This window comes from Sceloporus undulatus, chromosome 2 (genome assembly GCF_019175285.1).
Source record: "Sceloporus undulatus isolate JIND9_A2432 ecotype Alabama chromosome 2, SceUnd_v1.1, whole genome shotgun sequence".
Lineage (NCBI taxonomy): Eukaryota > Metazoa > Chordata > Lepidosauria > Squamata > Phrynosomatidae > Sceloporus > Sceloporus undulatus.
The window spans coordinates 76,271,774-76,299,395 of NC_056523.1; the positions used below are offsets into that span (position 1 = coordinate 76,271,774).

Below are 27,622 nucleotides of genomic sequence, written 5' to 3' on the forward strand. Positions count from 1 at the left end.
TTATTATTATTATTATTATTATTATTATTATTATTATTATTATTATTATTATTATTATTATTATTATTATCCTTTATTTATGAAGCGCTGTAAATTTACACAGTGCTGTACATGCAATCTTTTTAGTTAGACGGTTCCCTGCCCTCGGGCTTACAATCTAAAAAGACATGACACAGAAGGAGAAGGGAGTGGTGGAGGGAGAGGGTAAGAGGTCCAGCAGTTCCTCTCAACCTCCGAGGCCTGGACCAAGGCAGATGGACTGGAGGGAGGGCTTGGCTTCATAATGGAAGGTTAATCTTCATCCAGGGAAAATACATACTCTCAAGTAGGATAATACATATACAATACATAGCAATACAGGAAATGGTTTGATAAACAGGCACTAAAAGAACATCAGATGGTAAGCGACAATTATGCAATGCCTGGGAAGGCTTCTCTGAACAGGATGGTTTTCAACTCCGTTTTGAAGCTGGTTAAAGAAGTGATGGCTCTTGCTTGTGGAGGAAGAAGGTTCCAGGAGTGAGGGGCAGCAAGTGAAAAGGGGCGAATCTGGGATGGGGCAGAGGAAATCCTGGGCTGAGACAGGAGCCCTTGACTACCAGAACGGAGGGCCCTGGTGGGAAGGTGAGGAGAAAGAAGGTCTGATAAGTAAGGAGGGGCCAGTCCATGGAGGGCTTTAAACGTCGACAGCAGGAGCTTGTACTGAATGCAGAAAGGGAGGGGGAGCCAGTGAAGGGATGCCAACACAGGAGAGATGTGGTCAGAGCGGTGGGTGGAAGTGATAATGCGTGCAGCTGAATGCTGGACAGAGATTAAAGGACGGAGGTGAGAAAGAGGAAGCCCAGCCAGGAGGACATTACAGTAATCAAGTCGTGAGATCACTAGGGCATGGACCAGGATCTTGGCAGTAGAGGCGGAGAGATATGGTCGGATTTTGGCAATATTGTACAAAAAGAATCTACAAGCCTTGGCTGTGGTCTGGATTTGAGGGATACATGACAGAGAAGAGTCAAAGATAAAGCCAAGACTGCGGGCTTGCTGGACTGGTTGAATGGAAATGTTGTCCACAGAGACAGAAAAAGAGTGTTGAAGAGTGGGATTTTCTTCTGTGTTTTCTTCTTCTCACTGAAAAATGTTTGTCTGTTTGAGCCGTTTAATTGGCTTATGTATTCTGCAAACCTGAATTGAGCACCAATCTACTCCTGCATTTCCAAAATATATTTTATCCAAGAATCTGAGCAGAGTTGATACTTGTTTTTCTTGTATTCTGTTTTGGTTAGAAGATTTGGACAGAGTTATTACTTCTTCAGTCCTTGGCTGTTTTCCTTGAGAACTGCAGGGACTGGTATCTAAGAATAACAATATGACTGGCTGCATTGTTCCAGTTACTATTGTATCCTGGATTCAGGACACTTTTGCTTCCATGTAGCTTGAGATACAGACCACCCCCACTCCATGAATGTCTATTTCTTCAAGGAAGTTATTCCCACCTCAGTGACACAGAACATTCCTTTAAAAAATGCTATTCACCTAGCAGCTGGTTAAGAGAGTTACTGATCTTTCATCCTTCTAGCTAACAACCTGTGCATCAAATGAGAAACGGCTATGCTACAGTGACTGCAGTGTCAAGTGTAAAGAACAGAGATAATTAAAATGGAAATACAAGAATACAAGCAATTTCATCCAAACTCTGTTGAAATACAGAATTTATGGGAAAAAATGATAGGATTAGTCAAAAGAATTTAAAAGGGGGAGTCAACAGAGTCAAATGTCTTCCGTTCATTTGGAAACTAATTAAAATAATATCTTAGAAACTCCAGATAAAATGTATACAACAGATTAGCAAGGTAGAAACAAATCTAAGGAAATGACTACATATTTAGTAAGCAGAATTCAAGGGAAATATTAAAAACACCTTCCTTCAAAAAGTCAGAGTCTTGAAAACTAGAAAGAACACAAGAGGTGGAGCACTGGATGATCATAAAGAACATTTGCATTTTTTTCCTGTTGAGAGTGCTGGACAGGTATCCAGGATTAGGCTGTAGTTCTAACATACCAGGGTCTAGAGGACAGAAAGAAATGCCCCCCCCCCAAGATAAGAAACACAATTTTAGTGATGGATGAAGAGATCTAGTCGAACATATCCTCCACTGTCCCATGAATGCTTTTGTGGCCTTCCCCTCTCTGACACTGGAGCTGTGACAAAATGGGTGGATTGATGGTATAATGTATAAAACATGATGGATACTGAGTTCTAACTTTCCACCATTCCCCCCAACACATGAAAAAATTTAGATTAGTCCTCTACAAACATGCATAAATATTACTTTAAAGTTTAAACAAACAAGGGATGAGGAAATAATGTTGCATTTCCCTCACTAAGGAAATCTCAGTGCTCCATCCTTTATGAAGACTGCCCTCTTAAGATTTTGTCTGGGGGAAATGAATGCTCATTAGATGTGACAAGAAACTAAGGTCTGGCTAATTAACAATAATAAAAACCATTTAAGTCGCTAAGTCCAGATGGCATGCATCCAACAGTTCATTAAAAACTCCAAAGTATAAAATCGTTCACCATCCAACTAAAATTAACAGTTCCATTGTGCCTAGGTCCAGAAGAAGATGGAGGGCCCTCCTCCCTGGTCTTGGAGGGAGAGATGAACAAGCTGGACTTAATCCTTTCCACAATGCCATCCCCTTTTACTTGTGTGTCCTGTCTTGTTTAGATTGCAAGCCTGAAGGCATAGAATTATCAAAGTAGCAATTTGTAAACTGCTCTGAGACTTTTGTGTCTGAAGAGTGGGATATAAATACTCAAAACAAATACATATATATAATGAAATATGCCTCTTGTCATTAAAACTGGGGCTGCCTTCCAGAGGACTGGTCTGCAAGACATACTATAGAATACCAACTTTTAAAAAAGAGGTTGAGGGGCTGTCAAGAACTCTCAAGCCCATTTATCTTGTGTAACATGGCAGAAAGGATTATTCAAATAAAATTATTTAATATATAGAAGAATAAGTCTGAATGAAAAATAGTCACTGTGACTTTTGCAACGGGCAGTCCTGACTCATCAAACTTTCACAGTGTCAACAAAGCATGCTGTTGTGGCAATTCTTTGGACTTTATGAGTCAGATCTAAAAGGTCCCTTTCCCGGATGCAGTCTTTCTCTGATGGAGAAAAAGAGCTCGGAAAAGGTTTAAAAGCAAGCAAGCAAGCAAGCAAGCAAGCAAGTAACCAACTACAGCTCCCAGAATCTTTGCTGGTTAAGTGATTCTGGAACATATAGTCCAAAAGAGTAACTTTCCCATGCTCAGTGAGGAAACAATTTGGACTTCTAAAAAGCATTTGACAAAGTCCCTCACCAAAACCCTTTGGGAAAACATAGCAGTCATAGAAATGTATGAAATTCACCTTAGGATTTGTAACTGGTTAAAAAACAGGAAGCCCACTGTAGGACTAAACATTCACAATGGAAAGAAGCAAGCAGGGCAATCTCCTGAAAGTTTATTAGAAGGAACGAGTGTTTATTCAACTTGTTCATATTTTCCCCAGGTAACTGAATAATTCCACAGGACAGTCAAATTTGAGAATCAAATCAAATTATTCAGAATGGGGATCCCAAGTGGATTGTGGTAAGAATCTGAAGGAATCTCCAAACTGAATGATAAGGCAACAAACAAGTCCAGAGAAAAACAAAGATGGAATCGAGTGTCTCAAGAACAGAAAGTTCTTGTTAGCAGGATCAAGATAGAAGTGAGCAAAGAGGAGTGTAAGGTTCCCCATGGTAGGCTTCTCACACTAGCAATTCAAAGGTACTAAATAGCTATTCTGTTTTTTTTAATTCCTAACAGTTTTTCTGTGGTTAAAAAGTGGCAGAAAAAACAAGGAATGGTTATCAGCAGGGGAGAACACTATCAGACACCATCAGAAAGCTCAGTGAATGAGGTAGGGCATTATTCATTTCAAACCCTTGTCTGAAGCCACAGAAAAATGACAAATGCATTTCAGCAGAAGAAAATGATGATCATTGGGACAAAAAATCCCAGCCACATTGATGGAATGTGAAGCAGCTGCAGCTATCTAGGAAAGAGCCTGAAGCTGCAGGGGATAATTCAATGAAAAAAATAAATTCAGTTTGGGCCAATAGTGAGAAAAGCAAAATTGTGTTAGGAGCTGTTTAGATAAAGGCTAGAAAATAATGAAATGGCCAGTAGTGTAATAAATGAATAAATGAATAATTATTTAATTAATAAAGCCCGTGAGTTGATCTTATTGACATTGTTAATCTTATTTCTATGGTAGAATTTGGTTCCAAAGAGAATACATTGATTATTATAAAAAACTGAAAATTATGTAAGGTCAAAGGAGAACAGCTAGAGATTATTTTTCTCCTTCTCTAAAAATGACACCTCAGGATCATTATGACTGGCAGTAGATTCAAGATGGATGAAAGAAAGTCATGCTTCATACAGTGTTTAATTTTATGGAATGTGTCACCATAAGATATGATACCATTAACTTAAGACCACTGACCTAGATGAAAGAGAATTAACACAATTTCTTGAAAGAGGACTGGATGAGAGTCAGTGTGGTGTAGTGGTTTGAAAAAGTAGGCTAGGATCTAGGAAACCCAGTTTCTAGTAGTAACAAAGCAATGAAACCCACTGGGTGACTACACTTCATTATCACTTATTGTGACTTATCTCAAGCGAAGAGACAAGAAGAGGGCCACATATACTCTCTTGAGCTCACTGAGAAGAGTGGAATATATATGTAATTAATGAACACACTAATGAAATTAGTCATGATGAAGGTCTAAATTGAATCACTGTGTTCAGAGGATGTGTTGTTATTGTTGTTGTTGTTGTTGTGACATCAACTTATTTCCAACTTATGGTGACCCTGAGGCAAATGTATCATGGAATTCTCTTGGCAAGATTTGTTAAGAAGGGATTTTCCTCTGAAGCTGAGGGAATGCGACTTGCTCAAGGTCACCCACTGGGTGTCCATGGCTAAATGGGGATTTGAATATTGGTCTCCAGAGTCCTAGTCCAATGCTCAAATCACTATACATGCTGGCACTTTCATAAGAGATACGTATATGTATGTATGTGTGCACATGCACACCTGCCTTCAAGTCCCCTGCCAAGACCTATAGATTCTTTCTCTACAATATTGCTAAAATCCGTCCATTTCTTTCAGCCTCTACTGCCAAGACTCTGGTCCACGCTCTGGTCGTCTCACAACTAGATTATTGTAACCTCCTTCTTTCAGGGCTTCCTTTCTCTCACCTCCATCCTTTAATTTCTGTCCAGCATTCAGCTGCACGCATTACTACATCCGCTCACTGCTTTGCCCATGCTTCTCCTTTATTATCATCCCTTCACTGGCTCCCCTTCTCCTTCCGTATTCAGTATAAGCTTCTGCTGTTGACTTTTAAAGCCCGGTATGGGCTGGCCCCTCCTAATTTATCAGACCTTCTTTCTCCTTACCTTTCCGCTTGGGCCCTCCATTCTGGTAGTCAAGGTCTGTTGTCTCAGCCCAGGATTGTCTCTGCGCCGTCCCAGATTTGTCCCTTTTCACTTGCTGCCCCTCACTCCTGGAATCTCCTTCCCCCACAAACACGGCTCATCACTTCTTTAACCAGTTTCAAAAATGAGATGAAGACCACCCTGTTCAGAGAAGTGTTCCCAGACATTGCATGACTATTATTTGCTATTTGACGTTTTTTATTTGTTGCCTGTTTTACTGAACCCTTTCCTGTATTGTTATGTATTATTTATATGTATTATGCTATTATTTTTTAGATTGTACATGATGGGCAGGTTTACTCGTATCTATTTTATTGTTTGTATGTACAGCGCTGTGTAAATCTACAGTGCTATATAAATAAAGCATAACAACAACAACAACAACAACAACATATGGTGACCCCATATTCATAGGGCTTTCCTAGACAAGGAATCCCAAACTTTGAGCTATACTATGACACATCCTGTTTTACTTGGTTAAGGGAATGGATAACTTTGAAAGATAACAGATTATTGGCATTAGAAGGTGAAGGCTTACATTATGACTAGCATGCTTATCTTGCTTATGGAAAACAAAAAGTGAATAAAATTTTTAACAACCACTGCATTAGGAAGTCACTATTGGATGTATGGAAAAGATACAAAAAGAGATTAATGACGAAAATACCAAATTGGGTCTCCCCACAAGAGGCTTTTCAAAGGAGGGAAATGATACAAGATGAAAATTGGCTCACGTATAAAACTTTATTGAAAGTGTATGGAGAAGAGACAAAACTGAAATCCCAAGAAGAATTAACAAAAGAGGGATATGAAATTAATTGGTTCCCCTATAGACAAATCATGGAGAGATGGTGTATGGATAAGAGAAACACTGGATTTGTGAAAAAAGAAAAGGAACCTGGAATTGTTAAGATTATTACATCATATACAAAAGGTACAATTGGGAATTTATACAAATTACTATTACAAGAAAGATTGGAAACAGAGGTGGTCAAAGACGCGATGATAAAGTGGGCAAAAAATGTTGGACATAATTTGGAATTAGCAAAATGGGAAAAATCATGGCGTAACATTTCTAAATATTCAGCTTCACAAAGGATGAAAGAAAATTATTACATATTATATTTCTGCTGGTATCTAACTCCTGAAAAAATTCCAAAATATATAAAAATTATTCACCTCTATACTGGAAATGCAAAAAGGAACAGGGCACCTTCTTCCACTGCTGGTGGTCTTGTAAAGAAATAGGGAAATTCTGGGATATGATAAACAAATCATTATCAGAAATGTTGGGTATTACCTTACAAAAATTACCAGAATTGTATTTATTGAATATGATGAGTAATGAGATAGAGAAGAAATATGGTAAAATCCTTTTTTATGCAATTACTCTAGCAAGAATTTTCCTAGCGAGAAAATGGAAGACAGAAGCAATTCCTGATAGGAAAGAATGGCTATTGGATTTGCATGAAGCTATGGAGATGGAAAAATTAACTTTAATTTTAAGAGGAGAACCTTTAAACAAGGTTGACCAAATATGAGGAACAGTACTGGAATATTTAGAAAAGACCTGGAATTCACAATAGACTTAATAATATAGACATTTATATCCATGTAATAATTGGAGTATATAACTGGCATGTAACTGGTACTGTGCGAGAAAAAGTGGAATTAAATAAGTTTCAGTTAGCAGAATTTGGATTGCTCAATCTCCACAAGATAAATTAACATGGAGTAAGTTTGTATTAGGCAAGTGAAGGCACGAAGAGTTGGTGGATGAAAGTCAAAAATTTAAGAAGAATAAAGCAACCAGCACTAAGGGGAGAAGGAAGTTGTTTGAATGGACAGAAGAGAGAAAGTTTTAGCATGGTGTAGAAGGTTTGTGCAAGTGAAGGAAATTGCTGGAGCGAATGGTAGCAGCTGATAGGGAAGGGTAATGGGAAGAGATAATTATTAGGATGAACAAAGGAAGGAGTCAGAAGGTAGAGAAGGGAATATTAGTATAGAAAGAAGAGAAGGATCTGAAGTTAGGAAGATGGGACAATTATCATATATTTAAAGTTGTGAAAGAAAGGGTTGCTAATGTTTTGTTGAAGATGTGTATGTTTGTTTGTATGTTTTGTCATGTTTGTTTGAATGTGATAAATTTAATAAAAACTTTTTTTTTTTTAAAAAAGAACTAACTAGGGCTGACCCTGTTTAACTTCCAAGAACAGAAGGGATCTTAGGGTATTTAGGCTTCTGCTTTGAATATTATACCCTGACTGTGAGCTTTCCAGGGGCATCTATTTACCAACTAGGAGCAAAAGGATTCCAAAAAGATGGGGCTTCTTAGGATAGGATAATTTTGCAACTAATCCTAGAAAGCTAGGAAGTGTAGCAGCCCTTGTGACATTATCACATCCTGACTAGCCACTAAGAAAGTACTTTATATAATACAGTCTTCAGCTATTTTTTTTCACTGCAAGACTCATAGTTTGATAAATGCACTGAAGAGATGGTGTCCAGGGAATGAGGGATTTTGCCAACTTCTTTTGATCAAGAAAAGATAACACTGCCTACAGAGAGATGCACTGCAAGTGCCTCAGTAAGTGTTGATGTATGTGCACACACCCAGGATGCAATTTGAAGCCAGGCTTTTGAAATATTCATTGCTGGAACATTAACCAAATGGAAATGTCCAGGTATACTTGCTTGGGACAGCCCCCTCATAGAAAGGTTATTCTATAGATTGAATACACATTTAGAAATAATACCCAGAAGTTTATCTGATGTTGTTATTAACTTGGGTAAATTTCAGGTAATTCTTCAGTCAAACTGAGGGATATCCTTGCAAGACTAGAAAGGAGAAAAGGATAAAGAATGGTGTCATTTTATCAGAAAGTACACACCATTGCTTTAGCAAAAGAACCTGCTAGACAGCCTCATGGTCAGCTCACTGTGTGTCAGGATCACCAGGTAGGCAGGAAAACAGTGGGAAAATCCAAAGTACTGCTTGTGGCCTAAACATGCATGTAAATCAGTATCTGAAGACTGGTAGTTTCAGATCTGTAATTAGCAAATGCCTTTCATGATTAATGAGAGGCACTTCACACATTGCATAATTATTAACTAGCAAGTATGTAAATGCAGGAGTTAGCAGACAAACCAAGTGAACTTTATTAAAACTCTGCTTGTGCAGGAAAGCATAACCATGTTTCCAGTTTCCCCAAATATGGCCACAGGCTCACATACTACCTTCTCCTCAACCCTCCTTTCCCCTGTTTTGTGGTTTTCTATAACCATAGTTTGCAATGATGTCTAACTATAATAATAATTATTATTATTTATTTCTAACCCGCTTTTCCAATAGATCAAAGCGGGTGACAAGCAGAGTGCAATATACAATTGCAACAACAACAGCATCAATAAAAAACAGTTAAAAGCAGAATTTAAAACAATTATACACAACGTTAAAATACAGGATAAAAACGTACAAACTAGCTGATTCAGCTTACATGTGCCGTGTGTTAGGGGGAGTACAGGTAATTACACTGTCTGGAGGAAGGCTTGTTTGAAAAGGAAGGTTTTTAACCCCTTCCTAAATTGGTCAAGGGAGGTGGCTGAGCGGAGCTCACCGGGAAGAGAGTTCCAGAGCTGTGGGGCTGAGATGGAATAGGCCCTCTGAGCTGCTACAGTATATTTTGTGTCTGGAACTCTCAACAGTTCCTTCCCGGCTGACCTGAGTGTGCGGGGCGGATTGTATGGGGAGAGGCGGTCCTCCAAGTACCCTGGGCCCAAACCATTTAGGGCTTTATAGGTAATAACCAACACCTTGTATTGCACCCGGAAGCAAATAGGCAGCCAGTGTAGATCTTTCAAGACAGGTGTTATATGGCTGCTCCTGGAAGATCCAGTGACCAGTCTAGCTGCCATGTTCTGAACCAATTGAAGCTTCCAAGTTTGGTACAAGGGTTGCCCCATGTAGAGCGCATTACAGAAATCCAACTGAGAGGTCACCAGAGCATGTACCACTGTTTCAAGGTCCCCCCGGCCCAGGTAGAGTCGCAGCTGGCGTATCAACCGAAGCTGATAACAGGTGCTCCTGACTGTCGCATTCACTTGAGGTGTAAGGTGGAGCGACAAGTCTAGAAGCACCCCCAGACTGCAAACAGAGTCCTTCAAGGGGAGCGTGACCCCATTCAGGACAGGTGGACAAATATCCATCCCCAGACCCGGGGAACCTATCACAAGCACTTCTGTTTTCTCTGGATTCAAACTGAGTCTGTTTTCCCTCATCCAGCCCATTAACGACTCCAGACAGGCATTTAGAGGAGAGATGCCATCCTTGGTCACTGCTTTAGTCTTTAGGCTTGTTTCCAAACTACTACTTTGAAACCATGTTTAACATTGTATTTTTATAAGTTTTTAATTGTAAGCTTTTAGACTGTAAGCCACTTTGGAACCCAATTTTGGGGAGAAAAGTGGTATACAAATAGATAGATAGATAGATAGATAGATAGATAGATAGATAGATAGATAGTTTGCAAACCACGCATTGGGATAATCTTGGTTACTTTTGACCATACTTGCCACTGATTGAGACATGATAAAAAACTAGATTTCTTACAAAGCACTGGGTGATGGAGTGCTAAATCCAGCCACATAAAATGAGAGGAGGGAGGGAACATGTGAATCTCCATATCAGAAGCTCCATATCATAATTTGGAGGCTGGGACTGGGAAACACAATGCTTGACATACATGAAAAAGCCACAAACAGCCAGTTTTCAAGCATGCATGCATGGGGAAAGATACACATGGAAGATTATTACACTGATAACTAATGTCTTTATATGTGCCTTCAAGTTGCCTATCAACTTTTGGAGTTCCCATGAATTTCATAGGATGCTCTTAAGAAAGGAATACTCAGAGGTGGTTTTGCCAAGTATTTGAACATTTGTCAGACAAATCAAGAAGAGACAAAGGTTTGGTTTTTTTAATTATTTGGGTAAACCCAGAGAATGAGTGATGCTTCTATGTTAAGGCAAGAGGCAAAGTGAAGCTGTTGGTTTCTCAGTATAAAGTGAAAATGAATAAGCAATTGAGCTGTAACAAGAGGGCTGCCTGGGGACTTATCTGCTAATCAGTATCAGAAATAACTGGAGAAACTGTACACATAACACATTGGAGCAACCCCCACCCCCACAACTCAGCAGAGTCTTCAACATCACAGTTCGAATATTATAACAGGGGGCAGTGAGTGACAGCTATTTGTACAATGTCTTGACAAAGTAAACAGACCCTGGTCTTTCAGCCTCCAATTCAGTGATTTCAATGTGAATGCTGAGGTAAGACTTAGCTCCTTGTCTAGAACTATTGTGATGCAGTCCTGAAAGTTTGTTGCAACACAGCACTAGCCTATCTCTCTCTTTCTAACAAGTGCAGCAGCAACATTATATGCTCCATACAATATCTCACATGATACACAGAGTTGCTGGTTTAAAAAATCCTTCTTTCTTGGATTTGTGTATAAAAGAGAGAGCTGAGGGAGTTGTGTTGATGGCTATTTTGGGGGGATTTAATGTTGCTCCATTATCTATTGCAGGCACCACAGTTAAAGATCTCATAGCAATCCCCACATGTATATATTGTTTTCACATGCTCCTCACAGTTAAATTTACAGTTGAGAAGACATGTTTTTAACAGTGCACAGAATAGCTCATTTTATTACCACTAGATGGCACAGAAGAGAATTTAACTTTACTTCTGTGCCTTCATATGTTTTAAGGATGCAGCTTGATTCTGAATGCTTTCGGTATCTGGTGGTATACACTGCACAGATAAGAAAATACATATTAAAGAGAGAAGGAAACAAAGGAGTTAACTATAAGATAGAAGGCATAATATAATTGTTTATGGGAAGAAACTGCTCTCTTTCCCTAGCAGTGAATTACAGAATATCATAAAACCAAATGCTCTTGGTAACACACACACATATATTTAAAAAAACAGTAAGAATTGAGTTTTTAAGCCATATGCTATGCCATTCAAAGCTAAAGTTGTCTTTCACGGCAGAGGTGAGATGACCTCCTAACATCTTTAGAATATAGAGATTTAACAGTATATAATATTATATTGTCTTGAGGAACGGTAGCAGATTGTCCAACTCTGTGCCTGTTTATCAAACCATTTCCTGTATTGCTATGTACTATATATGCATTATCTTACTTGAGAGTATGTATTTTCCCTGGAAAATGATTAACCATCCATTATGAAGCCAAGCCCTCCCTCCAGTCCATCTGCCTTGGTCCAGGCCTTGGAGGTAGAGAGGAATTGCTGGACCTCTTACCCTTTCCCTCCACCACTCCCTTCTCCTTCTGGGTCATGTCTTTTTAGATTGTAAGCCCGAGGGCAGGGATCCGTCTAACTAAAAAGATTGCATGTACAGCGCTGTGTAAATTTACAGCGCTTCATAAATAAAGGTCAATAATAATAATAATAATAATAATAACAACAACTCTATGGAGTGTGAGGCCCTTGAGTGGTTTGAAAGTACTTTTGCTACCCTTAGAAGACAGACACCCTTTAATACTGTATGTTCCAGACTGAGCTCTAAAAAACTGTTTCTAAAAAAATCCACCAAGTCAGGTAAACCCCCCCCCCCACAACTCTCACTGCTGGTAGGTGTGTATAGCAAGCAATAGCAAGTACACTTCTATACTGCTTATCAGTGCACTTAAGCACTCCCTAAGCGTAGTTTTTTTGTGGGTTTTTTGGGCTATGTGGCCATGTTTTAGGAGAGTTTCTTCTTGACGTTTCTTCCTCTCCTAGAACATGGCCACATAGCCCGAAAAACCCACAAAAAACTATGGATGCCAGCCATGAAAGCCTTCAACTCCCTAAGTGGTTTACAAAGTGTAAGCTAATTGCCCCCAACAATCTGGGTACTCATTTTAGCCACCTTGGAAGGATGCAAGCCTGAGTCGAGCTTGAGTCCTTTTGCTGGTATTGAACTCACAACCTTATGTTTGTGAGTGAGTGGCTGTAGTAAAGGAATTTAACCACTGCACCACCAAGGCTCCTTAAGCCAGTGAATCCCACAATATATTTCTTGTGAAAATTCAGTAAATATGCTATGCCATTCAAAGTTAGAGCTGTCTTGCTAATGGCTAATAGCCATTCCAATTCCTCACCAATCTTTGCAACAATTTTATTACTGGTTTTAAAATGTTCTCTCCCTCTATCTTTTTAAAAAGTTCTTTAATTTCTTTAAAAGTGGTCATTCTGCACAAAGCAATAATGAGGAGATGTGACTAACTGCTGTTCTCACCTTTGACTTACTGGCAGTTATACGTATGAAGTTGTAAATCTGGATTCAACATGTGACTGCAGAATCTGCTATGACCATTAAGAATGATACCTTTGTCTTCTTACAAAATTGAAAACATCCTACCCAGTTCCTTGACTGCCACATGCTAGCTTATACAATGATTATTTGACAAGGAAAATATAACTACCAAGCTGATAGAGCAGGGGTAGGCAACCTTTTTGAGCCGGGGGCCGGGTTGCTGTCCCTCAGACAACTGGGGGGCCGAACCCAAAAAATAAATAATTAAATATTTTTTTTTAAAAAAAATAAATAAATAAATAAACTGGGACAAATGTAGGACAAATTTTTTCAAATGGAGGACACTTTTTTAAAAAAATGGAGGACATGCGAAAAAATTGGCTGATTTTTTAAAAAATGTTAATATAAATGCATGTTTCTGAGGCTTCTATAGACAATTACCCCCCTTTCCCCCCCAGGTGAGAGGCCAAAGGCCCTGGGAGCAATCGGCGGCAGGACCGGGCTGGGGCTGGTCCCAAGGCCTCGCCGGGCCGGATCCAGCCCGCGGGCCGTAGGTTGCCTACCCCTGTGATAGAGCTTGTGGGCTCTGAAAACAGACAGGAAAAAAAAGTTATAATCTAATCCCATTTTCCAGACAAGAAGCATTCTTACCTGGCTGCCAGGAAGCAATGTGTGCTGATACAAAGAGAACCTGTCTTTTGCAGCTTCCTCTGATGTTGGGCTAATGGGCTTGGGATCGGATAAGGATCTCTGTATGGTTTTGATGGGGCGAGGGAGGGTCTGCTGGCGCTGAGTGGAGTCGGCCATGAAGTGCTTCTGTGGGGTCACATGGGCCTTGTTGAGCCTTTCACTGGTTGTGAAGGATGACTCCAGCAGCCGATGTGGGGAGAGGGGAGAGACTGGGGAGTAGAGCACTTGGGGTGACTTGGGAGGCTGACGCGACACCAGTTGAGACAAGGAATCTGTAGGCAGATGGGACTGGTAGCCAATTTCAAGGGGGTCAGGCTTTTTCTTCACCAGTGCTTGCTGACGGACTGAATGGGGATCCAGGGGTCCAGTGCTTACAATCTGGAGGTTGGAGGAGTAAGGCGTAATTGTTGTAGGCACAGTGAGTTGAGGAACTACAATGCCTGGCTGAGGCTGTACCTCCGGCTCTGTCTGGCAGGCCAGGCTTTCTCCTCGGTAAGTCTTCTCAGGGGCAGAAATGTATTTCACAATCTCCACCTTGGGGTCAGGGGTGGTAATGTGGATGGAAGGGGACACCCTGTGTAGCTGGTCGGGCTCCGTCTGGACCGAGCAGTCACTGATGGTTTGGATTGCTATGCTGGCCATACCTTTGGTGGACAAGTCTTGCTTGTTTTCTGCACTCGAGTCAGAGTGCCGGGAGAAGCGGGAGCGTCGACGTCGTACAGGTTGTTCCCACTCACCATTGTCTTCCTCATCCGTCTGAACGCTGCAGTCTGTGCTGCGTCGTGTACGGCGGCGTCGGGTTGCATAAAGACGCTCCTCGCCATCCTCCTCATCAGTCTGGACGCTGCTGTCTGTGATCTTCTTCACAACGTATGGCTCATGGCCAGACTCCTTATCATAGGCATCCCGGAGGCGTGGCATGGAGTTCCTCTTCTTTATCCCTCGACTGGTTTCCCATTGTTCTTCCGTCTGCAGGGACATTTCGGAGGCTGAGTTGGTGAGAGGCCTCTGGAGTCCTGGATAGCGGGGCTGTGCCTGTCCATCTTGGGCTGGGGCTGCAGTCGCTATGAAGGCTTGGTTTAAAGGTGGCCAGTACTGTCCATTCTGAGCTAGGGTCCTTTGCATTTCTATTGGTATCTCAGAGGAGGGCTGGGAAGTCATCCTTCCTGTGGGATCACATACCGGAGGAGGGAAAGCGCTCTTTTGCCTCTTCTGCTCTTCCAACTGCTGCTGCAGCTGTTGCTGCAGTTGCTGGATCTGCTCCAACTGCAAGCGCTGCTGGGCCAGTTGCTCCCGCTGCAAGGCAAACTGGGCCTGGCGTTCTTCCTGCTGCTGTTGCAGGACCTGATGTTTTATGGACTGCAACTCCTGGATTTCCCTATGCATCAGAAGTTGCTCCTTCTCTCTGTGTCTCTGCAGCTCCACACGTTCTCTCTCCAGCTCTTCGTGCAGCCTCATCTGTCTCAATTTTTCCAGCTCTACTCTTTCCCTCTCCATCTGGAGGATATGCTCTTGCTGCTTTCTCAGCCTCTCTTCTTCCTTCTCTTTTTCTTCCTTTTCTGTGGCTCCTTTGCTCACAACACTGACCTGTGGGGCTTCTGCTTGCTGCTTCTGGGTTGGAATTTGTGGTGGGGGTGGTGGGGGTTGCTGCTGCTGCTGGCTGATGGTACTCTGTGCCACAGAAGTTGCTGCAGGTACCTCCTCTCGTGTGCCAGTCCCCATCTGCTCTGGCCTATGATAGCCAACAGCAGTGGAAGCTGAGGGCTTGGAAGCTGCCACTGTGCTTACACTACTGGCAGCAGTGCTGGCAGCAGTAGTGCTAACAGGCTTTCCCAAATACATTGGTGTCTCCATCATAGATGATGTGGGAACTGCTGGAAGCCTGCTGGGCACTGGGTACCTGTACAGGCTCTGGGCTGGAAGGGGCATCCTTGGCGTAACTAGAGGCACTCTTGTCAGGCTGGCCAGAGGGACAGCTGTGATACCACCTGGACCGTAGGGTCTATATAGGCCTCGGAGCATGGGTCGCAGTACAGAGGCTGGCTGGGTGGTGATGGGTAGAGTTGATGCTATTGGTGTGTTGATGGTGGAATAAATCATGCCATCAGCAGCTCGCACAGTGGCTGTGGAAGGGAGTGCTTGCCTCACAGCTCCAAGTCTGGTGAAATTGTACTGGGCTAGGTTTCCAAAGCCTGGTCGAGTTTCTGGAAAATTGGGGTTGTACATCATGTTTGCTTTCATGGCACCTTGTTGAGCTGAGATGCTACTAGTCCCACCTGGCCCAGCACCAAGTGCCCCATGTCCATACTGGAGAAGATCTGGGCTGTTTGTATGTCTACCCCCATACTGGTCCATGGAGTTGAGTGCTGCACACATCCGGCTGATCTCTCGTGCTGTAGTAGCACTATAATGAGCCAGGCTGGCTTCCTGGAAATTTGCCATGTCCCCTCTTGGTGAATATCTGTAATCAGAGTAGATATTTGAGGCTGAGCTGTACCTTCGCATTGGAAATGAATGACTTAGCAAATCACTGGGCTGTCGGAGGTCAGAGAAAGAGCCATACTGCAATCCATGTCCCATGTAACCTCCCTCAGTAAAGCTGTGGCTGTAAGAAGGTTTCATGGTTGTCAAATCCACAGCAGAATCCCCAGCAAGTGAATGGAAGGGCTGTTCCCCTTTAACAGAGTAATAGTTCAGACCCATTTCAGAAAGGTTTGTATCTGACATGGATGAATACAGTCTCCCAAACAGGCCATGGGGATAGAACCTGTGCTCTTCATAAGGATTAGGGCCTGCTGCTGATTGTTCTCTGTAAGGATATGCATCTGAGGCCTCCTGTTCTCTCCTTCCATAGTATGGGCCACTGGGTTTGCCTGAGTGAGTTGGATCCCCAACATTTTTCTCTGGGACCTTGGAAGAAGGGTTAAAAGCCCCAGTGCAGCTTCCTGCAAATGGAAATTTGTACACTACATCACAGCATGCCACTTGGCTTTCAGGCTTCATCCCTGTGAGATCCAGAGCATTGGAAGGAGGCTCCTCTTTTATCACTTTTGTGACAGGGCCTGCAGCTATATCCTCCATTTGCACCATCATCACCTGGGATTTCTTACTTGCGAGGGTGACTGGAGGTGCTGGAGTTTTCATTTCCACTGGGATCCCTCTGTAAACCTCTGCATTTTGATCCTGAGGAAACTGTCTGGGAATGGCACTGATAATACTTTGTGCATTAGTGGTCTGAGTGATCAGAGTATCTTTTTTCATTAAGGATGTCATCTGGTTGGGTAAATTATACCGGGCAAACTTTGCTGGCTGTGGACCTGCAACTTCTGGCCGGCCCACAGATGCAGCCATGCCAGCACCACTCGTACCTCCTCTGAAGGTGCCGGTTTGGATTGCTTGTTCTACCTGTTTAATTTGTGTTAGACAGACTGGGCTTCCTGTCCCTTGACCAAAGTCCATCCTGTTCTGAAAAGGGTCTCCATAGACTGCAGGCTGCTTGGGTTGAGAGACAAGCATGGAAGATGCAACTGTTATGCTGACTGTGGTGGCTGTGCTTATGATCGCATGGGGCTGTTCCTGGGCATTAAGATTGATAATTAAGGGTTGGATGGCTGTGGACTGCCGTCCTGATGACTGGTCCATAGTGAGACAGTATTTTCTGCTCTCAGTAGCTAGAGATGTGAGATCCATGCCCTGGTCTGTTATGATGATTGGGGCTGACTTTATTACAGTTCTCAAGTCTACAATATTACTCCCAGGTGGCCTGGGTCCAGGTTCTACTCTGGATGTCCCGGGTACTGATGATATTCTACACAAAGAAATGTTCTCTGCAGGCAGGGTTCCCCAGCTGTATGCACCAGGAAAGCTGTCAGCAGCAGCAGGGCTTTGAGCTTTCTGCATTGCAGCAGTATAAGCAGAGGCTCTTTCTAGCACTGATTGTGCCTTTGTGTAAGTGGACTGCAGCTGTTCTTGCTGGAGTTGTGCTGCATTGATTACTGTCTGACTGTAACTATGCACTGTTTGCTGGCGGCCTGGCTGAGTTGGCGATGAGGCTGGTGAAATGGAGGAACCTGAACCAATTGGCTTGGTTTGAATAGCTGCATCAGATGCTAAAGTGATGACCATAAAGGGGGCTTCTTGTGAAGACTGTTGTCTGGCAAGGCGAGGGGAACTTGATCGGTGAGGGGTTTGTGTTCCTTGAGCTACCATTGGAGAAGATGTTGATACTGCAATAGTAGTTGGGACATCATAGGAGATAATTGTGCTATGTGTTTGAGTGGAAAACTCTGCTGTTGACTTAGCTCCCATACCTGAACTGGGTGGCATCCCAGCCCTTGGAGAATGGGTGGGACTTTGAGTAGGAGAAGAAGGGGAAAGTGGTGGGCTGGAGCTTTTAAAGAAAGAATACATTTTAGGTGTTGACATGGATACATTTGTCTTGCTCTCAGCCATGCTCTGGAGTTTCTCTCTTGCTGAAGCCCCACTGATCTCTGCCATGCTCTTGATCCTGGAAATATTTTCTGTTTGAGAGCCATAATTTGCTGTCACTTTTGTTTGACTATAACTTCGGCTGGTGGAGGACACAGATGGTGCGTCTGAACCACTAAGAGCAGTTGGAGTACTGAAGATCCGTGGTGCACTTGCTGGACTAGAAACAACAGTGGTAACTGTGCTAGAGCCCTTTGTGTATGAATAAGGTGTTGCTACACTCTTTGAAACTGAGCTAGGTACAGCGGCTGAGCCATGAAGTTTTGAGTGGTCCTGGTTCTCTTTTGCAAAATGTTGAGTGACTCTTACATCAGGGATTATTCTGCTTGTGGTGCTTTCAGTGGAGGAAAAGGAGACAGGAGCAGACAGCTGTGTAGGACTTGTCCCAGGAGTGAGCGGGCCACTTTCATAAGCACTCTCTGCATTCAGAAACTGCTTCTCTTGATATGGGTCTTCCCTCCCTTTCTTCTTTACTTCCTGCTCAAGAGTCAGATCCAGAGAAGAGGACTGATGCATCCTGGAGATATTCTGTGACGTCTGAAGGATTTCTTCATAAACTGCCCCAGATTTAGAAAGCTCATTTTGGTAATCAGCTTGAGAAGAATCCAAATTCCTATTATCATAGCCATAATCATCTATATACTGGTATTCAAAATTATTTTGGCCTTCTGAACTACGATAGCCTACTTGCTGGAAGGTGCTGCTATAGGAGACACTTTGTTGGATAGGTTGCTGCTTTTGGAACATTTCTGCCTTCCGCATCATCTCTTCATAAGCTTCTTCTGCACTCTTCAGAGGTTTGCTGGAGGGATAAGCAGAGCTAGCATTTTTTTCTGTTGGAGAATAGAGGGACATAAATGTTGGAAGATTGTACTCACTGCCAGATTTGTATAGCTTGGAGGCAATGACATCAAACCCCTCTGCTTCTGAGTCAATGGAGGGCGAGTATTCTGAACAGGAAGACCTGTGCAGCTCCTCCATCTCTGCAGCCTGCCTAAGCTCCTCAGTGGGTGAAGCATCTTCAATAGGAGACAGATTGCTGGGTGGTGTTTTGGACCTCTCTCTCCTCCTCTGAGCCCTCAGTTCTTCTTTGTCTCGTTTTGTTTTGCGTGCGGTGCTTCGGATGCGCTGCTGCTCCACTTCTCGCATTTTCTCCTGCTCTCGTAAGAGCTCCTCCTCCTCTCGCAGCTCCTCTTCTTCAGAAGAATCTTCTATGGTGGGTAGCAAAGGCCCATGGGAGCGATGCCGGGCTTTCCTCTGCTGCTTAACTTCTTCCAGCCTCTGCCTGCGGCTGGGGCTGCTGTCACTGTCCTCCTCCAGGGAAGAGATGGAGGTGGGAGAGGTGCCTGATGTGTAGCTGGGTGTTGTTGCTGGCAAGGTGGAGGAGTATTCCCCTCTTGATCTGTCTTCTGGGGATCCTGTCAGACTCTCCATCTCCAGTTCAGGTTCTCTGTCCAGGCTGATGTCTGTCTCCTGGCTGATCTCCATGTCTCTGCTATAGTTGTTGGTGCTGTTTAACTCAATGGTCTTGAAACGCCGCAACCCTCCCTGAGAGGCAGTAATGTCATCACCCTCGGTGCTTTCAAGCTCTTTTCTTTCCTCTTCATATATACTGCCAGAGCTGTGAGGTAGGCGCCTCTTGGATGAAGTAGCTTCTCTGCTTTTTTCAGAGTCAGGTTTGTGTCCATTTTTTGCAACACTGTATTTTTTACGGTCATATTCTTCCTCCTCCTCCTCCTCCTCCTCCTCCAGGTTATCTTCTTCTGCACTCATCTCCAGGAGCTGCCTTCTCATGAACTCTTCATCAGTCATCTCAGGTTCCTTGACCTTTTGCCTGGTTGGCAAGGGGGAGAACCCTCCTTCACTGCTGTCTTCTACATAGTCATGGCGTAACTTGCTGCCAAATTCATCTGAAGACTCCATGCTCTCCCTCTGGTCTCTCTGGTTTTCCCATTCTATAGAGTCTTCATCTTCTTCCATGATGTCTTCTAGCTCTTCATCAGAATCAAAGGCTTCTGGAGTGATAGAAAGAGATCGGGGCCTCTGCCTCTGTCTTTGTTCCTCCCTTAACTCATGGTATGATTTCCCCCTGTCAGCTGGCTCTTGGCTCAAGCCCTTTGATTCCAGTAGAGGACGCATACTACTTTCCAGTTTAGTGAGTTCAGAAGGACTTGGGGGGCTGGGCTCTGCAATTCCTGTTTCATTTAGCTGTTCCACTTCTTGCTGCACTAAGCCTGTGATTTCACTCTGGGAGCTAGAGATCCCATCAGATGAGTAGCCAGTGTCACTCAAGCTTTGGGGACTACGGGACAGGTCTGAGGGATAAGGCTTACTGGATTCCTACAAAAGAGAGAGCGAGAGAGAGAGAGAGAGAGAAAAGGGAAAATCCATTAGATTCCAAATCATTTTCTTGCACAGATTTACAGCAAACCCACAGCAGCAATTAACTTGGACATTCCCAGAAGGGCTTAAAATTCCCAGCAAGATTAGCTGCCATATGCCAAGAAATGGAAGTGCCACCTGCAACTGTAATAATCATTTTATAACTCATGTGGGAATAGATCCTAGCTTGAAGGGATATAAACAAATAATTTCTTCTTATTTCCATCTTATCCTATCCCTTGCTGATCAGATGACAAAAACATAATCAAAGATTTCAAGGGTTAGGGATTTGTTTTATGAACTTGCAAACTGACATAGGAGATGTTAGTTAAACGTGTTGCACTGCTAGGTTCATACCAGCAAAACAAGAAGAGGAACAAATCCCTTCCCGACCAATTTACACTTACATTTAAAGATCAATAAAGTAAAGCTGTGTAAACTTACAGCGCTTTATAAATAAAGGTTAATAATAATAATAATAATAATAATAAAGAAGTAGATCTTATGATGCAGAAAGTTCTTTTGGCAGTGCTTTTGTTTTGAGGAATATTACCTTTTCCTAGCACACAAATGAAAATATTTTATTCCTGGGAAAATGTGATTTCCTCCTGCTCTGTGGTGGTAAATCAGTTTTTCTGGTTGATTGTTCTGATAGTAGTTTGTTATTCAAGGTAGATTCCATATACTTGGAAAAAAAACTTGTCATTCCATCTTACACCATGTATCTTTTCCCTTTAAAAATTAATGTATGTTTGTGTGTAGCTTAGAGCTCCAATGGTGACACTGCTGTTAAGTGTCACTTACACTATCACTAGTGACAAGTCCTATTTTCAACAAGTTCTTAGGAACACACAAAACATTTGTGAAATCCAAACAGCTAGCTCTGCAGTTTTGTAAATCTGTGTTATCTGCTTTCAAGCCAAAGGCTGAGATTTACAGCATCTTACTGGTTGGTTCCTTCATTTTTAAAAAGGGCCATCTGGTTTGCCCAAGGCTGGTAAGCTCCAAAGTTGTGTGCTCAAGCCATTTTCATAGCCTGAAGTCTAGAGAAAATACAGCTCTTGTCTTTGCAATGAAACGGAACAACACCCTTGAAATCCAACCAGCCCGAAAAGTCAAGCATTGAGAATCACTACTCTGTCTGAAAATTTTTACAAGGACTGGCTAACTTAAAAAAACAATAATCCCACATCTCCTTGTGAATGGCCTGTTACTTCAAGCAGTAACATTTTGATATGCACAGAGATATTACTTCTGGATAGAGGGAGGTGAAAGTGGGGAGCCATGGAAGTGGAAATTGGGTGATGCGAATTCCATGCAAACCTCACCCAGGCCAGGCAGCTTGCAATGTATCACCAGAGCAGTATGAATGTTCTTCAGGAGAAACACCAGAGTAATTTGGAAATGCTAATTTGGAGATTCCCCCCTCCTTCACAAACACAAAAGCAATTGTACTTAATACAAAATGTGGCTGTTGTACATATTTGGCAAAAGCTACTATAAGAGCAATCATGGTCTGAGAAGCCCAGTTGTTGTTAACTGTCCTGAAGTCAACTCCAACTTATGGTGACTCCATGAAAGAGACATGGCCAAGGCACTGTATCCTCAACTGCTTTGCTCAGGTTCTGTAGGCTAAGGGCCATGGCCTCTGATTGAGTCTATCCACCTGGCACGCATCCTTCCTCACTTTCTACTGCCCTCTATCTTTCCTAACATTATTGTCTTTTCTAGTAAATCCTGCCTTCCCTCCGGTCCATCTGCCTTGGTCCAGGCCTCAGAGGGAGAGAAGAATGCTGGACCTGATCCCTTCCCCCCCTCACCATTTCCTTCTCCTTTTGTGTCATGTCTTTTAGATAGTAAGCCTGAGGGCAGGGAACCGTCTATTATCCCCTCTGTTGTAAACCGTTCGGATTCCCAGTGAATGGGTGTCATATAAATAAAACCTATTATTATTATTATTATTATTATTATTATTATTATTATGTGGTCAAAATACGAGGGCCCCAATTTAGTCATCTTGGTTTCCAAGGAGAGTTCCAACCTGATCTTTTCTAGAAGCCCAGAGAGTGAGGGGGTGTTTTCTTCATGCTGTGATAGGGAAAAGGTTGAATATATTAATTCCTGCATTACAGATGCCAAGACTGAATGACAAAATAACAGTGAGGGTAAAAATGCCAGCAGATGGGGGCGGGGGAGACAAGGAAGAGGAACCACTTTATGGAGCTTAAGCTCAGGCAATTCTGTAGAGAAAACCAAATAGACAGCGACACAAATAAAAGTTTGTTTTTAACTAATCCTCCAGTCAAGAAATTGGCAGTGGGATGGTTCTGCATAATTTGGAGGTCCCACAGAGCCCATGTCAAACAGGTGCTGAGTGCCAACTGTGGTAATAGTTACTACCAACTGGCAGTTTGGCAGAAAGAAAGGCCCTACGGCTACAATAAAATGTAAGCATTCAATAAGCATTTAGAAAACTTTTTAAAAAAATCCTCAACAACCTTCTTCTTCAACAGCCAAGATGTGAGCAATCCTGGGAGGCAAGTGCATGTGTCTCTCTGTGCGTGTGTGTATGAGAAAGAATGAGTGAGTGAGAGACCAAGTGAGCATGGTTAAAAATGCACCCTGTTGCTGAATGCTATGAAATTTTCTTCAACATCTAGAGCAGCTGGCTCATTCACTGAATTTTATGGGGTGGGAGGGGGGAGGATCAGATGGCAGCATCCTCCACTGTTTTTTTACCGCTTCTTCCATTTTTAACTTTTACCACAGAAAATCCATTAAGAAAAAAAGGTGGGACTACTATATAGTGCTTGCAGGAGCTAGCATGAGAAGCCCCCTGTCTGGAAATGCATTCATTTTTTCTTGTTCACTGCAAAAGGCTGTTTTTCTCTGGAGTGTCTCATCATTAGGTTCATACAGTGCAGATGGCACCTAATGCTCCACCTTGTTTGACTCACACTTTCACTCTTTACAGCTAAACTCTGCTAGCTCCCGACAATCCTTATCATTACCCAATAGTAGAAGCTATGAACATGTACATGATACTGTAATTATAGATGTACACTTTATTCAAAGGTAGCCTACTTGAATCCTGCTAGTATTTGTTGGATAAAAACCAGTTTTCCAAAGCAGCTTTTAAAACAAAACAAAAATGCCAAAAACATCACTGGGTTACAACTAAACATCTGTGAATGTTTCATGCAGTTTGGTCTCAAAACTATAATGTCATTACAGCTGGATCATGAAGAAGAAAAGAGACCCAAGTCTTGAATCACTATCCATAAGCAAATCAGGTTTTGATCAATGATGAAACTCAGTGGCTATATGTTTACACGTAGTTAACTAACAGGAGTCACTGCCTCAGAAGACTCTCTAAAATACTAAACAAACATAGGAAGGATGGATCTATGAAATACCTTGGGACCAAACAACCTACAGGGTTTCTTTCTTTCTTTCTTTCTTTCTTTCTTTCTTTCTTTCTTTCTTTCTATCTATCTTTCATTCTTTTTTTGTAGAAGTCAACTTAGGTGCAAGGATCTTCCAGAAAGTCCTCTCCTTCTGCTCTGTCAATGTCTGACATGTACTTGGAATGAACTACTAAAGCAGTGATTCCCAAACTTTGGTCCTCCAGGTCTTTTGGACTTCAACTCCCAGAAGTCTCAGCCAGCTTGGTCAACAGTCTGGAATTCTGGGACCTGAAATCCAAAACATCTGGAGGACCAAAGTTTGGGGTCCACTGTACTAGAGGAATGGTTTTCTCAGTGTTTGTTTCCAGCTTTCACACTTCCTACTGAGAAAGACTCTCCACATTTCATGACACTAGCACAAACCAACTCAGCAGATTTCTATGCCAATGGTGTAATGAAACCTTTTAGTCTATGTTTTAGTCTATATTTAAAGGAGCTATCCAAAGTCCTGAACCAATTGTAAGGATAGAGATCACACCTGGGATAGATCTTTTAACATCTAGAATAAAATTCTGAGTAGATTAAATGCTCCAGTGACATGGAAGCCACCAGCCACCCCTGAATCTATTACTGACTTGGCATGACGTAATTCTATTACTCCCCAGCCATACCCTGGTGGTGGACAACAAGCCATGAAGCGGCCTTGCACCTTGACTTTATCATGATGAGTCAAGTCCTTTGCCTGAACAAGCCTGAGATTCCTATTAACCTTTCCCACTGGAAACCATGGCAGAGGAAGCAATTTTAAAAACATCTCTGAAATTGGGGAAAAGATTGGTCTTCATCCTTTACTGTCTGGCTTGAATAAGCCAGCAGGGGTTTCGTTGACTGATCTGCCACTACATCCATCTAACACCCCCTTCCCCCCGGTAACACTGTGAGGATAGTTTTCCAAATCACTGGTCATTAACAAGAGCCTCACACACAGGGAGAGTACACACACAAGTATGAAGTGCTGGGACTGAACAAGAAACAACACTCAATGTTCCACTTGCAAGCTTCCCAGATGCATCTGGCTGGGCTTTCTATGATACATGATTTGGCAGGACTCTTGGTCTGATTCAGCTAGCATTTGGATTAAAAAGGATTTTAACAACAGGATTTACATAAAATACTTCCCTATAGTACTGTGGCTACAAGCTACTTTGTGCTGAGAAATATTAATTATGTGTTCACCATTCACCTACTAAGAAGAGAAACTAACAACAAATTCCATATATTTTTGACAATAGCACATCCTCAATTGAGAGTTATCTCCATTCAATTCCTAGGAGCAAGAATGAAAACACGTTTTGTTTATTTTTGAGACTACTGTATCTGCAATCCAGAGTTGTGCTAGCAGAACTTTTCCCCCTTTGGTAATAACCTCAAATGCTACATTGAAATGTTAGTAATTCTGAAATCTCAGAATGTATTTTTTAAAAAGGCAAGCAGTATGACGAATAGCAGGGGTCGGCAACCCCCGGTCCCTGGGCCACATGCCCGGTCCTGCCGCCGATTGCCAAAGGCCCCGCGCCGGCGGCAATCAACGGCAGGACTGGGCCCCTCGCGCGAGGCCTTTGGCCTCTTGCGCGAGAGGCCAAAGAATATGCGCCCTCGCGCAAGAGGCCAAAGGTCTCTCGCGTGAGCATGCGGGGGTTTTGGGGGGGCCACCGGCCACCTCCCTCTCGCGCGAGAGGACAAAGGTCTCTTGCGCGAGCGCATGGGGCCTTTGGGGGGCTGCCGGCCTCCCTCCTTCTTGGCCTCCACGGGGCCGGAAAAGAGGAGGAGGCCTCCAGCGCTGGCGGTCCCCGCCGGCTCTTTCCCGGCCTCTGATGGGGCTTGGGCCCCGTCAGGGGCTGGGAAAGAGGGGGAGGCCTCCAGCGCTGGCGGCCCCCGCCGGCTCTTTCCCGGCCTCTGATGGGGCTTGGGCCCCGTCAGGGGCTGGGAAAGAGGGGAAGGCCTCCAGCACTGGCGTCCCCCACCGGCTCTTTCCAGGCCTGTAGGAGCCCCACTGAGGTCGCCGGAGCCCTCCAGCCGGGCTCCAGGGGCTGCAGCGGGCCTATAGGAAGCCATGCAGCCCCAGGCCTCCCTCCGGAGAGAGAGATCTGGGGCTGCACCTGTATATTCATGGTTTGGCATCCAGACTCTTTCCTGAAATGTCCTAGGTTTCCCTCACTCCCTATCCCCTTCCTCCTTCCCCGCCCACTGATCATGTGTTCATATCTAGACTCAAGCAACACCCAGAAATAAAAAGTCCTTGGTAATGCTGAGAGTTCCTGGGAATACTTTCAAGAATAAGAAAAATGTAGATCCCCAAAACAAAACTAGGAGTTCCAGAGACTTTTTTCTGGTCTGGAGAGGCTTTAAGTTGGAACATGAATGACACTGGATCGTAAAGCAAGCGGCTCCTGTGTTGCTTTAAAAAATAAAGAGAAAGAAAAAAACTACTTTGGAAACAGCAAAGATATTATGTAGAAAAGATGTCTACATGACTCACAGAATAAAAATATTTACAACAACGAACTAAAAGTTTTGGGGCAACTGAAACGTTTTATTTGGTACGTGCTTTCATGGACTGCAAACCACTTCATCAGATGTAAAAAGCCTAGTCTACAAAAGGTCATGTCAAACTTCTTGAAGCCACTACACTTTTTCTTTATTTTTCTGTCACAAAGTAGCATAGATACCCTATCCCTGCCCCATAAAAAATACAACAAAATCTTAGGAGTTTTTTTTTTTTAAAATCAAAGTACAGCTTTCTTGCATGGTATTTAGGATACTATCCTATGCTCAATTTGTGGGGCTAGAGAGCTGTAGTATCCATGTAAGTATCCATGCCAGACAGATCTTGGAAATATGGCACCACTGGTGCTTTATGATAGCTCAACCTCAGAGAGATGTTGGCATAACATTACATCACAAGTTCTGTTCAATAAAGGGCCAATTCATATGTAAACCCTGCAGCATGACTCCTTTTCCCACTTGGATAGTCCCATTGCACTGCCGATATCTTAATCCAAAAAGCATGTTGGATGTTTCTACAGCAGAACCATTAGCCTGTGGATAAGTGGAATGCGGCACGGGAACATTCATGAGAGCTGTTTACCACATGTGCCTCCTAGCTTTATAGCAAAGCCTGGAAGCTTGCTCTTTTTTCTTACTTGCAATACAACTTCTGGAATCTCCCAATCAGCCTGGGCAGTGGCTATGCTGCCTGGGGTTTATGGAGCTACAATCCACCAACAATAACTCCTAAGATCTTGTAGGAAAACTGTGGCAAAGTAGCAACCACACCACAGAAAAAATGTGCACATGATGTTGTCAGTAGAACATATTTCAAAATATGTTCGAGACTGTGCTGTGAAAAGTGTGAATGAATTTAAAAAATGTTTCAGCATTTCATAACTCTTTAAACATCAGTATTTATATTGCACCATATTGTTCTCATTAAAAGGTGGTTGTAGAACCAAATATCCACTGATTTTTTTTAACAAGGTCAACTCCAAAGTGCATGTCAACATTTCCTCAGCACTAAGCACGACCGCAATGGCAGAAAAGATAGCCACATGAAAACAGCCCTTTTTTCCTCAAGTGCAGAAGTTTAAACTGATGAAGTTCCACCTAATATATTTCTAGGAAAACATAATACTGTATATAAAGGATAATTGTATTAATAATGAAACATGGGACACATAATAATAATAATAATAATAATAATATAATAATAATAATAATAAAATTATGTT

General features: G+C 42.7%; 1 protein-coding gene across 1 annotated transcript in view; it reads right to left on the reverse strand.

The window, feature by feature from the left end:
- BSN (bassoon presynaptic cytomatrix protein) overlaps positions 1-27,622 on the reverse strand; it is a 53,157-nt gene that overhangs the window by 20,541 nt on the left and 4,994 nt on the right. Inside the window, exon 2 of the mRNA XM_042447491.1 lies at positions 13,519-20,385. Coding sequence (XP_042303425.1) covers positions 13,519-20,385 — 6,867 coding nt within the window. The remainder of the gene's footprint in view (positions 1-13,518; positions 20,386-27,622) is intronic.